The sequence below is a fragment of the Hoplias malabaricus genome, chromosome 10 (assembly GCF_029633855.1).
Source record: "Hoplias malabaricus isolate fHopMal1 chromosome 10, fHopMal1.hap1, whole genome shotgun sequence".
Lineage (NCBI taxonomy): Eukaryota > Metazoa > Chordata > Actinopteri > Characiformes > Erythrinidae > Hoplias > Hoplias malabaricus.
Window position 1 is genome coordinate 20,377,090 of NC_089809.1, and position 17,472 is coordinate 20,394,561.

Consider the following 17,472-nt stretch of genomic DNA (forward strand, 5'->3'; position numbering starts at 1 on the left):
AACTGGTGTCCATGAGGTGTGAGCCTGTGCTGCAGCTCTGTACCAAAACGATGCTTTTAACGACCAAATTGCAGCCTACCATTAATTCTGTGGGAAAGGAGCAAGTTTGTCATGTTTCACAACATTTTAAAATGTGTACAAATGCCTGTATTCATTTGATTTTCAGACTCTAGCAGAGACTCAAGAGAGAGGCTTCGGAGGATTCAGCTCCACTGGAAGAAGCTGAAGTTTTTAAATGTTATGCATTAAAAAAGAAAAAAAAACCTTCATTATCTTCATGTTTGTGTTGTTGAACTCCTCCTATACACTGATGGAGATTAAGGCAGTACTTGGGAGCTGCCGACAGGTGGCGCCCTCCACGTTATTGTTGACTGACACTTGAATTCTGAAGTTTTTCCATGTGTCTTCCTGTCCAGCCATTGATTTGCTTCAGGCAGATTATCCTACTGTGACACTCCTGTAGATCTTAAAGAATGTATTAAACATAGCAATCAAAACATTAAGTAGTTTGCTTTGACTTTAAGGGGAACTCCACCATTTTCCTGAACGTTTAATTGTTACTATGTGGGAGATAGACTTGGTGTGAAGTGCTCCATCAGAAGAGTTGGGTGAAGGGAACAAGACGTTCTCCTCTAAAGCTTCCTCACAATGCCATTGCAGCAAATGTGATCGTGTAGGCCCCTGAAGGTGTATAAACCCCACCAGTGTTAGGCTGTGGAAATACATTCTCTGGAGTGGGGGAGTACTATGGAAGCGAATCTGTCTCATCAGATTTTGAAATATTACCACCTTTGAATTTGTATCACTGATATATATATATAAATATTTTTTTTTTGCACTGAAATCATGCTTCTGAATTTTGATGCTTTTGAATTTAAGTTTTCAGATTTCCACCTCTGAATATTTTACTTCGCAATTATGCATCTGAATATAATTGCTCTTGAATTGAACAAGCTTAAAAAAATTAAAAATATATTTTTAAGTTGGGTGGCACAGTGGTGTAGCAGGTAGTGTCGCAGTAACACAGCTCCAGGGACCTGGAGGTTGTGGGTTCGATTCCCGCTCCGGGTGACTGTCTGTGAGGAGTTGGTGTGTTCTCCCTGTGTCCAGATAGGTTTCCTCCAGGTGCTCCGGTTTCCTCCTACAGTCCAAAACCACGTTAGGTGTGAATGTGTGTGAAGGACTGGCTCCCCCTACATGGTGCATTCCTGCCTCGCGCCCAATGATTCCAGGTAGGCTCTGTACCCACCGCGACCCTGAATTGGATAAACGCTTATAGATAATAAATGAATGAAAAATGAATATTTTGAAGTTGCTCAAATTTCACACAACATACAATATAGAAGATGAAGACATTTTTCTGTCATATCACATGCTATGTTCACAGGGCCATGACAACAATTACACAGTAAAATTTCTTCATATTCATGATATCAAGAGTCTGTTATATTGTGTCTTCAGTGAGTCTCAGATTTTTGAGACACTTTGAAAACAAAGAGGTAATATCCGCGGAAGGAAGCTAAACGTGTAGTTTTTCCACGGTGTGGAAGTTGTGTTCGTATTTCGCCATCTAGCGGCGACAGAATGCAACTAGTGCAGCATTTAAGGTGAAACAGAAAATCCTAATGAATCGAATGCTTATCCTTTGTATCCCGGATGTGTATCTGAATTTTGTAACTCGTATTTTGGTATCTGAATTTGGTCTATCGAATTTGAGCAACTTCGAAATATATTGTTTGAATTTTTTTAAGCTTGATTTTTTTTTATCTGAATTTATTAACTTTGAATAATTACAGTGAAAACATGTTCTTGAAAATTCACGAGTTCAGTTCAAGAGCAATTATATTCAGATGCATAATTGCGAAGCAGAATATTCAGAGGCGGAAATCTGAAAACTGAAATTCAAAAGCAGCAAAATTCAGAAGCATAATTTAAGTGCAAAAAAATTCAGTGCTACTAATTCAAAGGTGGTAATATTTCAAAGTCTGATGAGACAGATTTACTTCCATACGCATTGCTCAACAGTTCAAGAACATCAGGAAAGCTTACACTGCACAAAGTGTCTTGAATTTAGGTCACAAACTGCGACAGAATATAAACGATTCTGAACTTAAATAAATGTGTAAATAAAAATAGCTTTAATTCTACATGTTAATGTAGTCTTCGCTCTACATTAGGATTTTAAACGAGCTTCGTAAGTATTTAAACAGAGGAAGTTCTGTGTGGGGAAAAAAATTCCCCTGAAAGAGTTAATAATCTTCAGTGGGAGGAGGGGGAAGTTCAGCAGTTCCCGGAATTGAAGAAACGGGAAGTAAACAGATTATTAACGGTGGCCACGGTTGTACGGAGCAGAAATTCATAATAAATATCTGGGGACATAAACGCGTTGGTAAGAGATTAAATCTCTACAGTACTTCATCTTTACCGTCTGTACTTTTAATGTGACCACTCTTACTTCTAAATGTGAAGACAACCAAGAATGAAATGTTAGACTTCTTATGGTTTTTCCGTGTGTTTACTATCTGATTACACGCAGGCAAGTTAGGTCAGTTAATAAAGCCTGATTAAAATAAATACACTAGTGTTTTACTGAATTGTTTGGGGAAACAATTCTTGGCAATCTGTAATATTGGCAGCAAGCGGTTTAAATGTATATTGCACTCCACATTCAAGTGGAGGGTGTTGTCAGCCCCTCTCACTAGACGCAAAGCTTTCGAAGAATGCCAGAAAACTGAACCTGCATTAATGACTATTAATTATTAATCAATGTGTCATGTGTCATCCACCTGTTTACACAGATAAGTGTTCATCATTTCACTAAAACATCTACCTATGCTAGAGAAAGACACGAAAATGAAGGAGTGGGCGAAGTTTTTCCCTCTGTTTATCAGTTTTAATAGTTGGATTTCCATTTGTACATTTAGATGTTTCACTAGTTGATGCGGGTGTTATCTTCCTTATCAATTTTCCCTTCCACCATAAGTGTCATTTTAGAAGAATGAGGTTTGATTTTTGGTAAAAATGTTCACATTCAAATGTTTAGTTGCACATTAAATGGACCAGTTTATGGGACCAATAGCATTATTCAGCTGCTTCTTATTTGAGTATTTGATGGGACTTCAGAGATTTTTCTCAGAATTCTGACTTTATTCTCTTATTATTTTTTTTCCAACGACGTGGCCCAAAAACTCCGTCATACTTAAGTAAGTGAGCAGAGATAATGTTAGTTTCTAAAGGGCCTAAAATGCCTCTGCATCCTTGGACAAACCGTCATACCTGGCAACTACTCTGATTGTACAGAGGGTAGGTTCTAAGGCCAAAACACCAATAGTGTTCTGCTCCAGAAAGTCCTCAATGAAGAATAATTCTAGCACTGCTGTCAGTGCTTCAACTTGGCCTGTTTCCTTAATCTCTGGTTAATTTATGATTGAGTACAGTAAATATATTGCAGATTGTTTCTATAAAGAAGCATAATATTCACTCTATTTGTTCATTCTTGTTTTATCTGAAACTTTTCATTCTATGTGTACTCCTACACAGCTCTTCTGCAACACAAAATGCTGTACACTTATTTTAATGTAATGAACAAATGATTTATTTTTAAATATGACCCCTTTTAAAGTAGATATATCTGACATTTTTAACATTGATATAGCAGATAACAACTAATTTCTTTGTAAATGTATCCGGGAGTAAAGGCTTCCTTCTCCAACCGTTGCTGTGTTATGTGCCGGAGGACTGGAAGAACCTGTTTTCAATGGATCTACTTGTCTATGCTTGCTGGCCAACCGCCTGATTCCATTGCTGTTTTTTCCTGGTTCTGCACCTGGAACGGCTGCTTTGTCTACCCTCCCAGCTGATGGCGAACGACTGCTTCCACAGCTTCTCTCTCTATACAGTGCTACACAGTATAGCTGCTGACCACACAGCATTAGCTATTCTTGTTCTCCCTTGACTAATATATTTCCTGTAATGTTTGCAAACTTTGTATTGCTATGAATTGGTTAGACTTTTGATGTTTTGTAGACCTCTGTAAGCACTTTTTATTCTAGAAAAACACTACATAAGAAGTGTATTATTATAATTATTTCATTACTATAGTGCACCATTTCTGTTTTCATGAGTAACTGGTTAAAGAAGGCATGATAATGTTAGCTAAGTAACATTAGCTGTTACTGATATGAATTTGTTGTGAATGTTATGAGCTCCTTTGTGCACTGCTTTCTCTGAGCTCTATGACATTGTACTTAAAAAAAAGCGAGGGAGGGAGAGAGGAAGGACTGAAGGTAAGGGAGTGGGTTAATATGAAGCATCTGTTTTAGTCTGTGATACTGGTGCTCTATCTAGTATGATATCTGTGGGTGCAATGTCATATACAGGGTGGGCCATTTATATGGATAAACCTTAATAAAATGGGAATGGTTGGTGATATTAACTTCCTGTTTGTGGCACATTAGTATATGGGAGGGCGGAAAATTTTCAAGATGGGTGGTGACCATGGCGGCCATTTTGAAGTCGACTATTTTGGATCTAACTTTTGTTTTTTTCAATGGGAAGAGGGTCATGTGACACATCAAACCTATTGGGAATTTCACAAGAAAAACAATGGTGTGCTTGGTTTTAACGTAACTTTATTTCATGAGTTATTTACAAGTTTCTGACCACTTATAAAATGTGTTCCAAGTGCTGCCCATTGTGTTGGATTGTCAATGCAACCCTCTTCTCCCACTCTTCACACACTGATAGCAACACCGCTGTAGAAATGCTAGCACAGGCTTCCAGTGTCTGTAGTTTCAGGTGCTGCACATCTTGATGGTATGGTGTGGTATATAGGGTACAAAGATAGTGGGGCCATTCTTCATCAATGGAAATCTCAAGGCCACTGGATATGTGAAATTTCTACATGATGATGTGTTTCTCTTTATGCACTGAAGCTGGCACGTTCCCCAAGTTTTACCAGCAAGATGGCGCACCACCACATAGGGGAACATGGATTGGTCGTCGTGGGCCAGTTGAATGGCCCCCAAGGGCTCCTGATCTGACCCCCTTAGACTTTTATCTTTGGGGTCATCTGAAGGCAATTGTCTATGCTATGAAGATACGAGGGTGCAGCACCTGAAACTACTGATACTGGAAGCCTGTGCTAGCATTTCTCCTGCGGTGTTGCTGTCAGTGTGTGAAGAGGGTTGCATTGACAATCCAACACAATGGGCAGCACTTTGAACACATTTTATAAGTTGTCAGAAACTTGTAAATAACTCATGAAAAAAATAAAGTTATGATAAAACCAAGCACACCATTGTTTTTCTTGTGAAGTACCCAATTAGTTTGATGTGTCACATGACCCTCCTCCCATAGAAAAAACAAAAGTTGGATCCAAAATGGCCAACTTCAAAATGGCCACCATGGCCACTACCCATCTTGAAAAGTTTCCCCCCTCCCATATACTAAGGTGCCACAAACAGAAAGTTAATATCACCAACCATTCCCATTTTATTAAGGTGTATCAATATAAATGGCCATCACATTTTACATACAATTCTGTTCAACGTTTTAAATGGTATGGCTTGTTTAGCATCCTGTCAGCAGTGGAAACAGATTAAATGAATGTTACATTTTTACAGATTCTACTCGTAAGAGCCCATAATCACTGGAAATGGCCGCATCAGTAACCACAGCAGCTCATGGAGTTCGGGTGGTGACCCACATCATCCCTCTGGAAACCCCTGAACCTCAGTGTCCCACTGAGAGTAAAAAGAGCCAGATAACCCCAAGCTTGCCTTACATGACCAAGATGTTCCTGACAGGAGAACCTGTTGCCCTGGGAGTAAGTTTAATTTGGATTCCAATTAATTTCAGTTTTCTCTGTTAGAATGTTTTATGGAAAGGCACCATAGAAATAAAAAGAACGCATCTTTAAAAAACAGTTTTGTTAAAGGTGCATGTTGCAAAGTCTAACAAGCATTAAATTATGACTGATTTAACATAGTAAATAAAACTTAGTAGTGACAAAAATGAAAATAAAAATCTTCTCCAGGATTTAATTTCAATTGCCAGGCTATCGTCTCAAAACAGTCTCAGAGGTGTCAGGACAGATCCTGGGAAGGATTTTATGTTCTGTACCCGAACCACAACCATCTCTTTTGATACAACTTTTTCTTGTCATATTTGATGCATAATATACTTAACACTATAATTTATTTTTATATAATCTGTGCTACAACTACTTTCTACACTCTTAGAAAAACAGTCATTGTGGTGTTACCCTCAACTGTATATATGGTACTGTAAGGATCATAAATGTATCATATTCTATGTTAATTGTAAATTTTATAGCTGTGTTTATTTCATATGCCCCATTTTATCTCCAGGACTTTTTTTAATAATCACCTCTCTTTTGGAGAACAGAAAGTAATGTACCTTTAGTGAACACAGCTGGACGTTAAAATAATTGTTGTATCTGTTCTGTCCTTGACTGAAATGCCTTGCTTAGACCGACAGGCAGCTAAACTCCTGTCCAACAACTACACAGAGAAGAGTTTCTAGTATGTCTCTGTTTATTTAAAGCACTTGGAGTAGGTTAAAACCGAGGAGGAAATCAAAATGACATTTAGTTGCATTCTAGATTTCACAATATAGCTGAATACTACAGAACTGAAATGGCTAATGACTCAGTTAACAGATATGAAATGTAACTATTCAACATAACATCAGTTGAAATGTATTAATGGCATCAGCAAATAAATTAGCAGATAATTATAAATATTCTGGACATGTATAAGCAGCACAGGAGTGATTAGCTTCTTTATTTTCACTGTTTGTCGTTGAATGAACAGTTGTGTACATGTACAATACCTTTTTTTAACATAGTTAATGTCACAAAATCAGTTCTTTAATCTGCTACATAATCATCATCATCTTCATCAGTCATAGCTACAATGTAAACGTGAATAGGTTAAGAGTAGTATAGAGTCATCGTTCTGCTGATGAGTGGAAGCTGAAGGGTCATGGTCCCAGATCCAGAAAGTCATATTTATGTAACAGTTGATATTTTGAATTTAGCAGGTTTGTGGGCAATTGTTTTTTATGGCCAATTTTGTGCCCTATTCAAACTTTCCATTCAGCAGTGTTGAGCTCAAGCTTTGGAGTGATGAATTTTGTTTTTGGTTTTTGGTCCACAGTTAATTTTCCGTCAGCATCCTCCGAATATGTTGCTGGTACATTGGCTGCTCCAAATTCAGTAGTACTGGTTGCAGTCAAGTTTGGTTCAGTTTCCTGGTTCTGTATACTTCAGCAGCGTGACTGCTTTTGCAGCTGGGTTTAAGATTGTCTTTATCCAAGTTTAGTAACGGTTGCCTTACAATTAATCTGTTACAATTACCTCTGCACCTGAGATAAATTGCAACAGAGTTTGCATTTTTTTTTCTCTTATAAATGAGTTATTTACAAACGAGTATATAAATGAGTAAAAATAGTTTGTTTCCATTTGTGACAATAATGGTCAGAGTTGCTGTTGTTAAGATTATTTAGAAAAAATAACAATGCTGTGCCTGGTTCTGTGGTTTATAACTGTATGAATTCCTATTTTGGTTTGTCCTGTGTTAGACTGTGCAGGTCTTTATTGGGCTGGTGATGATGGCTATGGGAACTTTTGCACTTGTCGCAGGTGTACTAAATGGAGAAGTCCCATTGGGCCTTGGAATATCAGTGAGTATTTACACTTTATTCACACCAGCACAGGGATTTACTGACATTGAGCTGTTGGAAACACGCAAATACATGAGAGTCTGAAACATGAATGATCACAAATTATTCTATGCTTTATTCTCAGCCATTACTGTGTTAACTATTTATTATGTTTATTTTCTGAATTCAGTGATGATTAATATCATCCTTCGTTCTAAATCTGCAGTTTCCTTTTGTCTTAAAAACATAATATTAAAAATGCATGAAAGAGTTTTTACAAGCAAATGTACGTTTTTGTTTAGTGTATCATCTCTGGAGCTGTCACCTTGGCTGCACGCGAGGGAACCTCTCCTGGATTAGTGAGTGACCCATAATTTATTTGACTTTGTATATTTTGATAACTGTATCATTTTATCAAAGTAAAATAAATAATGTTAGTATGAAATAATCGTATCTTCTTGTTTATCGAATATTTTATAATTGTTTATTACATTTAAAATTCATATATCCCAGCACATGTATATATATTAGGGTGACAATATCTGAGTTTTCAAAAAAAAGAGGACACATGGGAGGTTGGCAGCACAAATGCTTTCATAACCATGCAACTATGCTGCTAAAGTGTAATCCTCTTTAACAAGATAAATAGCAAATGCTTTTTTGGAAAGATACCTTTCCATTCAAAATTTTGCCCTAAGCAAAAATAATAAAATAATATTTTTGTCATTTCTTGACAGTTTGTTATCAATTCATTTCTGTTCATACCAAACTTTAAAACTGAAGCCCTGTATTAAAGCGACTTGTTTACACGAGAAAACTCATAACTGTGTTTTTAAACGTTACTAAAAGCAAGCACCACGTTTTATCAACCAGAAGTAATATAGACTTGATAAATGAGGATCCAGACATTTATGTAAAAATGCTTATATTTCATATTTTATAAGGTCTGGCTGATAAAACGTGCTATATGTGAGAGCTATAATTCAGGCTCTCCCCTGTTCTGGCTTTAATGATCCGGAAAGCTGGTCTGTTTTCTTCTAAAGTTAATGTTAAACAGAAAAACTGCGCAGGTGTGACTTAATTAACTCGTCAGAAAGTCAGTAACGGTCAGTTGTGTCCGTGTATTTGTGTCGTTATAGGGACAGAAGTGACGACTTTCAGTTTTGTAAAATATATAACAGAAAGTGAAAGACACAGAAACGCTTTCCATTACGAAGAAGAGACTATGATAAATTTCCTTAACAACTCTCAACACATTTCCGTTCGAGGCTTCAGTAAAATACTGTGATGTGGAGCGGAGCTCGACTGAAAGTGAAGTAAGCACAAGCAGGTGCGCGCAGCGAAGTGTGTCCCATTTCTGCTCTGAGCTCCGACTCCTTGAACACTTGATCCCGGCGCGCCCCTTTTGCTCACCTACAACAACGTCATCATACGTCATCAAAGTGCACACTTCAAGAAAGGGATCAGGGCTTATTGTAAGAAATGGGACAGGGGGAAGACTGCTGACGGCAGAATCCTTGGAGATTTAGAAATACCGGTCGGACGCATGTTTAAGGTCTCGAAAAGAGGACACGTCCGGCGAAAAAAGGACGTCTGGTCACCTTAATATACATATATATGAATCTAATTAATTACATACTCTCTACAATGTATTTTGTTTGTTTCTCTTATTAGATTAGGAGCACTTTGGTCCTGAACATCATCAGCACACTGCTGGCTTTGGTAGGCGTCTGCTACTTCTGCACCGAGTTGGTGAATAGGCCTGTCCAGCCTGACTGTACTCAAAGTTTCTGGTCTTGCGGCGAACTAAATTGGAGTTTCTCTGTGAGTGTCTTAATCCCTTTCTATCTGTATCTGCGTGCTATGTGGTTTTGTATGCGCAATTTTTAAAGGGATCATTCTGTTTAAAAACTACATTTTTTTGTCTGCGATTGTCTGAGGGTTTTTTAAATGGTCCTCAATGTGGAGATTTTTTTGAAAACGCAGTTGTCAGTGCTTATATGTGTACGAGGAAAACGCCTCTTTTTAGAAACGCTGACATCTCACACCATGTCTGTCTCTGGCTGAACTTCAAATAGCCCCTCACTCCCTATATAGTGAATTACATAAGTCCTAAAACTAATATGTATTCACTCAGATAGCACTAGATTTCAGATTCCCACATATGGATAAATATAAATTATGCTGTATTAGACATATATAATGCATTAATAAAATTTTGATTCAGTAATTTCGTCACTTGTATAGTGTACTTCACTATAGTGATTGCGTGATTTGGGATTCACTCAGATTAGTACCACCTGTATTCATGGCAATCTGGCCCCCTACTCGACTGGCATAATATTGCAGACATTTTCGTATTCATCTGGATGGGGATATTTTAAAAATGGACGGACGAAATCTGAGTTTATAAAAATATTCGGATCTTCATGTACGGGCCTGAACAGAGGATTAGAACAAGTGAATAATAGCGACACCCACTAGAAAAAATTTACAGCTTGGCGATTCTCGGTCAACCAGGTGAGGCGCTCTTGCTCCTTATCCGCCACCTTCTAGCAATGGGTATCAGGTGTAGCAAAGCTTAAGGCTCATGGTTTTACTTTGAAAAGTAAAATAAATAAATAAAACGTTTCCACTTATTTATTTATCTATCATTACACTTATATAGCACATTTCTAGAAACCCAAAGATGCTTTACAGTCAACACTGCCATTCCATTTTGTATTAAATCCATACACACTGGTGAGAAGCGGCAGCCAAATATATACTCAACCAGGAACAACTGTCCACCTGGAAGACTGCATCTGGCCCTAGGGCTTCACCCAGGATAGAGCGGCACCAATCCATATCTAGGCATATACACATTCACTCCCACACATACAGACATTCATTCACTCACACACAAGGGCAGTTATTAGAGAAGCCAATTCACCTAACCTCCATGTTTTTTCTTTGGACTATGGAAGAAAACCAGAGACCCCAGAGAAAACCCACACATAAATGGGGCAGGACATGGAACCTCCAAACAGATGGGACTTGAATCCAAAATAATTATAGCAAGGCTGTATTTTGTTTGTAATTAATTGTCTGGTTTCAAGACAATTTCTGTTTTTTTCTGGTTTCTGATTCAATGAAATTAAAACACAGAACATTTATGTACACACTTAATTATTTGTCAAGTCACTTTTATTTCATAGACAAAGAAACAGCATTAAAATCCCACATAGGCAAATAATTGAAAATGTCAATGCTTTCTATTGTTCAAACTGTTCAAAAGTAGTATTTTGTTACATAAATATATGCATAAAGTGTATATTTAAGCCTTTTTGCAACTTGATGGCTGCTTCGGAGAAGAGCAGAAACGGTTAAGTCTGGCATAATGCAGAAATATCATATCTTGTAAGTCTTGTTTAGAAGGCATTGAGGGTTCAAGGTGTGTACACACTGTCTCTGCATTTTTACCTCAGATCCTATAGGACTCAGTCAGTAAAAAATTTGTTTCGCATTAATCCATGTGTACTGCATTTTGGAAATATCTGTCTAGACTTGGAAGCACAAGCCTTCACTTTTTTCAGTATATTATACTACACTACCATCCTAGTGTAAATAATTTACTTTCATTCATTCATTTTTGCCTGTCCTTTTTGTGTTTCTATTCTGTAGGTTATGTTAGATGGACTAAAAGGTATGCTGTTAGTTCTGTCTGTGTTGGAGGTGTGTGTCTGTATCACACTTGTCGTTTTTGCCTGTAAGTCTGAGCATCAGACCTCAGTGACCATAATGGTAAGACCACTACAACACTAATCATTTGTGCAAGACGTACATCACACACAATAATATGGTATTTATGATATGTAGAATTTTACCTATAACTAGTCATTAACATTTTAATCTGATATAAACAAGCAAGCTTAGATTTGCCAGACTGCCATCAATTGCAGAGCATTCTTTGCACAAGCATCATAAGTATCTCAGTAATGCAGAGGCAGTCATTCATGTGTGCCTGCGTAACTAAGACATGTACCTAATGTCCTGTAATTCAATATATGGCATAAAATGTCATATCTGTTATGTTTCAGGCAACATTGCATGTAACCCCTCCTAATAAATGACACAAAGCTTTTCTTTAGAGGCTGAAAACATAGACCATATATTTAAATTAACAGGAACAAAATATAATTTCCGGCGGCACGGTGGCGCAGCAGGTAGTGTCGCAGTCACACAGCTCCAGGGGCCTGGAGGTTGTGGGTTCGATTCCAGCTCCGGGTGACTGTCTGTGAGGAGTTGGTGTGTTCTCCCCGTGTCCGCGTGGGTTTCCTCCGGGTGCTCCGGTTTCCTCCCACGGTCCAAAAAAAACACACGTTGCAGGTGGATTGGCGACTCGAAAGTGTCCGTAGGTGTGAGTGAATGTGTGTGTGTCTGTGTTGCCCTGTGAAGGATTGGCGTCCCCTCCAGGGTGTATTCCCGCCTTGCGCCCGATGATTCCAGGTAGGCTCTGGACCCCCCGCGACCCTAAATTGGATAAGCGGTTACAGATAATGGATGGATGGATGGAAAATATAATTTAAAAACCTAATTCAGTATGTTCCTTCATTTTATGTTAAATTTTGAAACACACTCATTCACAGCTTATTAGAATGCTTATTTCACAGCTTATTTCACATGGAATGTATGTAAACACAGCAAAAATGCCACAGACACCTTCAATTTGATTCTTTATCTAATTTATTTGACTGACTCAATGCAGTCAGTTAAAAATAACTATTTATTCAAGAATGGAACATAAAGTGCTCTGTATTTTGAACTCCAGCTTCAGCATCAGTCTTCAGTAAAGCTGCTTTCTGATATATAATTCAAAACAGTATTAATACAAATTGTTTAAAATATGATATTTTCTTCCTATATGTTGTTTTAGAAATTGAAAGAAAATAAGTAATATTCAATGAATGAGACTTCAGCAAAAATCTTGTGAGAATAGTGTGGAGTTTTCAAGCTGTGTCTGTAGTACTGTAATACGTGATTACTGAAGCTTGTATATGACTTGTTTATATTAAAATCACTCAGATTCGAGAGAACTGCATTTGAATCTAACATGCTAACAGTTTTACATTAGCTCTTATGATGAAAATGCTAATGTGGCTAACAGTATATACATTTTTTTTACACTGTGGATATATTTAACCCCCTGATGCAAAGAGGCCATGGGCTTCTTTGTTTCTGAGTGTTATTAGACCCTCTGCAGCACAGGGAGAGGAGTTGTGTATAGCTTTGTCTGAAACTGTACAGTCATTATATAGTATATAGTCATTATGATTAACACTCCCACAATGCACTGCAAAAAGTAGTGTATGACACATGTACAGTAGTGGATATCGGATACCCATAAACCACTTAATTGTTTGGAAAACACAAATGAGTTAGTGGCCGAAAACTTTGAGTACCCTCCTGTAATCAGCTCCCTACAATAGTGCACTTTATACTGAATATTGTAAGAAATAGTGTAAAAATTGTAAGTCATTTCGAATGCAGCATATGAAATAAAGGTATCAGTCTTTCCAGTCTGATTACATTAGTGCTGTGCTCTGAAACCAGGAAATCAGTCCCCAGTATGGTGCCCATGCCATAAAAGTCATGTGACTGCAACCCATGGATATGATCTTAGCCCTATTTTGAAAAAGAATCTTGTGCTTTGATCAAGTTGCTACACTTATAAACAAATTGGGGTTTATCCATTACTTTAAAAATGTTTGACAAATATGACTAACATTACATAAGTTTATGTACAGAACATTGTAGAAAAATGTGCATTTATTTCCACCTCCTTCAGCTATGTTTTTTAATTTGAAACAAAAAATACTAAAAAAAAACAACACGGTATATCTAAACGTGTGTAGATTTATGCTCATTAAATCTTCAAGAACATACATTAGGAATACTTTATACCTCAGTAGTCCATTTAGAATTTAGCACAGCTCCTCCAGAACACCCTGTGTAATTTGAAATTGTACAGTGGAGTTTATACAAGCTGCATATGCACAGTTCAACATGCCATTTACAGTGTACATTTAGTGTATCTGGAACTAGTGATCCAGAACTGCTCCTCTTTACTGAAGGTATTATGTAGCATTATTTTTTGTATGTAAATAAAAGATGATCCAGTATATGACAATATGTAATGACTAAAACATTGAATAATTCCTGTGACTGATGCAATGTTTATGTCTGTTGTGGTTTGTTTCGGGGGTGACGGTATAGACAGCTGACCCGATGTGCCAGTGTAACCAGGCTCTGCTGAACGAAGGAGAAAAAGGTGCTTTGGATTACCCTCCAGCCTACGAACCCTAAGAGGACACATAAAGAAAAGCCACAGGTGTCTCCCAAAAGAGCATCATAACATATATCTGTTTCTTCTGTTTCTTCAGGCATTATAGTTAGCACTAGTTTGTAACACTGTTGTTCTGTAGTGCAATTATCTCAATTTTAAATTTAAAATTAAAATTTATTTAGTTTGAATTCTTTGGGTTACTTTTTCTACTTTTTATAGATTGTGATTTCTGTATCAATAAACCATAAAGTGCATTAATGTGTACTCCTCATTGTGCATATTTACATATTTGCATTATTTATACATACTATGAGTGAATATGAGACTGATTTGGAATTTTTAGCCTTGTGACCATAGTAAGTCTACATCACTGCGCCACCCCAGTATCAATACAACACTTTTAATTCTGCTACATTTACATTGGGATCCCATTAAGTCATGTGAACCATAAGTCATGGACAATAAGGTTATGAAGCCAGGGGAAGAAACCAAATATGTCAATATAGGAGTCAATGGTTAGGCCTACCAGGCCCAGGGTCCCAAGAGCCTTGGTGCTTTGCACAAAGATGCTACTGTAATATAGGGTTTATTCATCTCATAACTGAATTTTGTCCATTTTTTCCTCAAAAAAAAAAAATCTAACATTTAAGGGGCTATTTCTACAACCAAAAATCCAGTGAATTTGGGACTTTTTGTAAAACATAAATAAAAAGAATATATTTATATATATTTAGAATATATAATAAGAATATAATGATTTGCAAAACCTTCTCAACCTATATTCAATTGAATACACTACAAAGACAAATTTAATGTTCAAACGGATAAACTATTGTTTTTTTTTTTGTTTTTTTTTATATTTGCTCATTTTGAATTTGAAGCCTGCAACACATTCCATTGTTACATCACCTTTCTTTTTAACACTCAATAAGTGTTTGGGAACTGAGGACTAATTGTTGAAGCTTTGTAAGGGGAATTCTTTCCCATTTTTGCTTGATGTACAACTTCAGTTTCTCAACAGACTGGGGTCTCCATTGTCGTATTTTCTGCTTCATAATGCACCACACATTTTCAATGGGAGACAGGTCTGGACTGCAGGCAGTCAGTCTAGTACCCGCACTAATAATATTTTAATATGAATATGATAATAATAATTTAATATGAAGCCACGCTGTTGTAACACGTGCAGAATGTGGCTTGGCATTGTCTTGCTGAAATAAGCAGGACGTCCCTGAAAAAGATGTCAGCATAAACCTCCAAAACCTGGATGTACCTTTCAGCATTAATGGTGCCTTCAAAGATGGGCAAGTTACCCAAGCTATGGACACTAACACACACCCATACCATCAAAGAGGCTGGCTTTTGAACTTTGCGCTCATAACAATCCGGACAGCCTTCTTCCCTTTTTGGCCCGGAGGACACAACATCCATGACTTCCAAAATCAATTTGAAATGTGGACTCGTCAGACCATAGGACACTTTTCCACTTTGCGTCAGTCCATTTCAGATGAGCTCGGGCCCAGAGAAACCGGCAGCATTTCTGGGTGTTGTTGATATATGGCTTTCGCTTTGCATGGTAGAGTTTTAACTTGCACATGGTAATATTCATTACAGAATTATGTTGGTTTTCAATGCAGTGCCCCCAGAGGGATCGAAGGTCACAGGTATTCAGTGTTGGTTTTCAGCCTTACTGCTTACTTTCTCCAGATTCTCTGAATCTTTTAATGATATTATGAACTGTAAATGAGGAAATCCCTAAATTCCTTGCAATTGTACGTTGAGAAACGTTGTTCTTAAACTATTCTCCGTTTATACAATCATGACATTCACCTATTTCCAATTAACCTGTTCACCTGTGGAATGTTCCAAACAGCTGTTTTTTGAGCATTCCTCAACTTTCCCAGTCTTTTTTGGCCCTTGTCCCAACTCTTTTGGAATGTGTTGCAGGCCTCAAATTCAAAATGAGTGAATATTTGCAAAAAAAAAAAAACAATAAAGTTTATCCATTGTTTATCCAGTATGAACATTAAATATCTTGTCTTTGTAGTGTATTCAGCTGAATATAGTTTGAAAAGGATTTGCAATTGGGGTTGTAACATTTCCTCCCAGGGGAGCATACCCCGCTTGACAATAATAATGATCAGGGATATACACAAGCTGTATATACTATATATATATATATATATATATATATATATACATATACACAGGGGTTGGACAATGAAACTGAAACGCCTGGTTTTAGACCACAATAATTTATTAGTATGGTGTAGGGCTTCCTTTTGCGGCCAATACAGCGTCAATTCGTCTTGGGAATGACATACACAAGTCCTGCACAGTGGTCAGAGGGATTTTAAGCCATTCTTCTTGCAGGATAGTGGCCAGGTCACTATGTGATGCTGGTGGAGGAAAACGTTTCCTGACTCGCTCCTCCAAAACACCCCAAAGTGGCTCAATAATATTTAGACTGCAGGCCATGGGAGATGTACAACTTCACTTTCATGTTCATCAAATCTTTCACCAGTCTTGCTGTGTGTATTGGTGCATTGTCGTCCTGATACACGGCACCGCCTTCAGGATACAATGTTTGAACCACTGGATGCACATGGTCCTCCAGAATGGTTCGGTAGTCTTTGGTAGACACAAGTATTGGTAGCACAAGTATTGGGCCAAGGGAATGCCATGATATGGCAGTCCAAACCATCCCTGATCCTCCCCCATGCTTCACTCTGGGCATGCAACAGTCTGGGTGGTACGTTTCTTTGGGGCTTCTCCACACCGTAACTCTCACGGACGTGGGGAAAACAGTAAAGGTGGACTCATCAGAGAACAACACATGTTTCACATTGTCCACAGCCCAAGATTTGCGCTCCTTGCACCATTGAAACCGACGTTTGGCATTGGCATGAGTGACCAAAGGTTTGGCTATAGCAGCCTGGCCGTGTATATTGACCCTGTGGAGCTCCCGACGGACAGTTCTGGTGGAAACAGGAGAGTTGAGGTCCACATTTAATTCTGCCGTGATTTGGGCAGCCATGGTTTTATGTTTTTGGATACAATCCGGGTTAGCACCCGAACATCCCTTTCAGACAGCTTCCTCTTGTATCCACAGTTAATCCTGTTGGGTGTGTTTCGTCCTTCTTGGTGGTATGCTGACATTACCCTGGATATCGTGGCTCTTGATACATCACAAAGACTTGCTGTCTTGGTCACAGATGCGCCAGCAAGACGTGCACCAACAATTTGTCCTCTTTGAACTCAGGTATGTCACCCATAATGTTGTGTGCATTGCAATATTTTGAGCAAAACTGTGCTCTTACCCTCTGCTAACTGAACCTTCACACTCTGCTCTTACTGGTGCAATGTACAATTAATGAAGATTGGCCACCAGGCTGGTCCAATTTAGCCATGAAACCTCCCACACTAAAATGACATGTGTTTCAGTTTCATTGTCCAACCCC

The 17,472-nt window shown here is 38.0% G+C and overlaps 1 protein-coding gene across 1 annotated transcript; it reads left to right on the forward strand.

Annotated features, from left to right (window-relative positions):
• Positions 1 to 2,256: 2,256 nt before the first annotated feature.
• On the forward strand, positions 2,257 to 14,260 carry si:dkey-7j14.6 (uncharacterized protein LOC556585 homolog). The gene is made up of 7 exons (XM_066684039.1): positions 2,257 to 2,389; positions 5,625 to 5,827; positions 7,606 to 7,707; positions 7,989 to 8,045; positions 9,361 to 9,510; positions 11,350 to 11,469; positions 13,942 to 14,260. The coding sequence occupies exons 2-7, from the start codon at positions 5,657 to 5,659 to the stop codon at positions 14,029 to 14,031; spliced, it is 690 nt and encodes a 229-aa protein (XP_066540136.1). The 5' UTR covers positions 2,257 to 2,389; positions 5,625 to 5,656; the 3' UTR covers positions 14,032 to 14,260.
• The last annotated feature ends 3,212 nt before the right edge of the window (positions 14,261 to 17,472 follow it).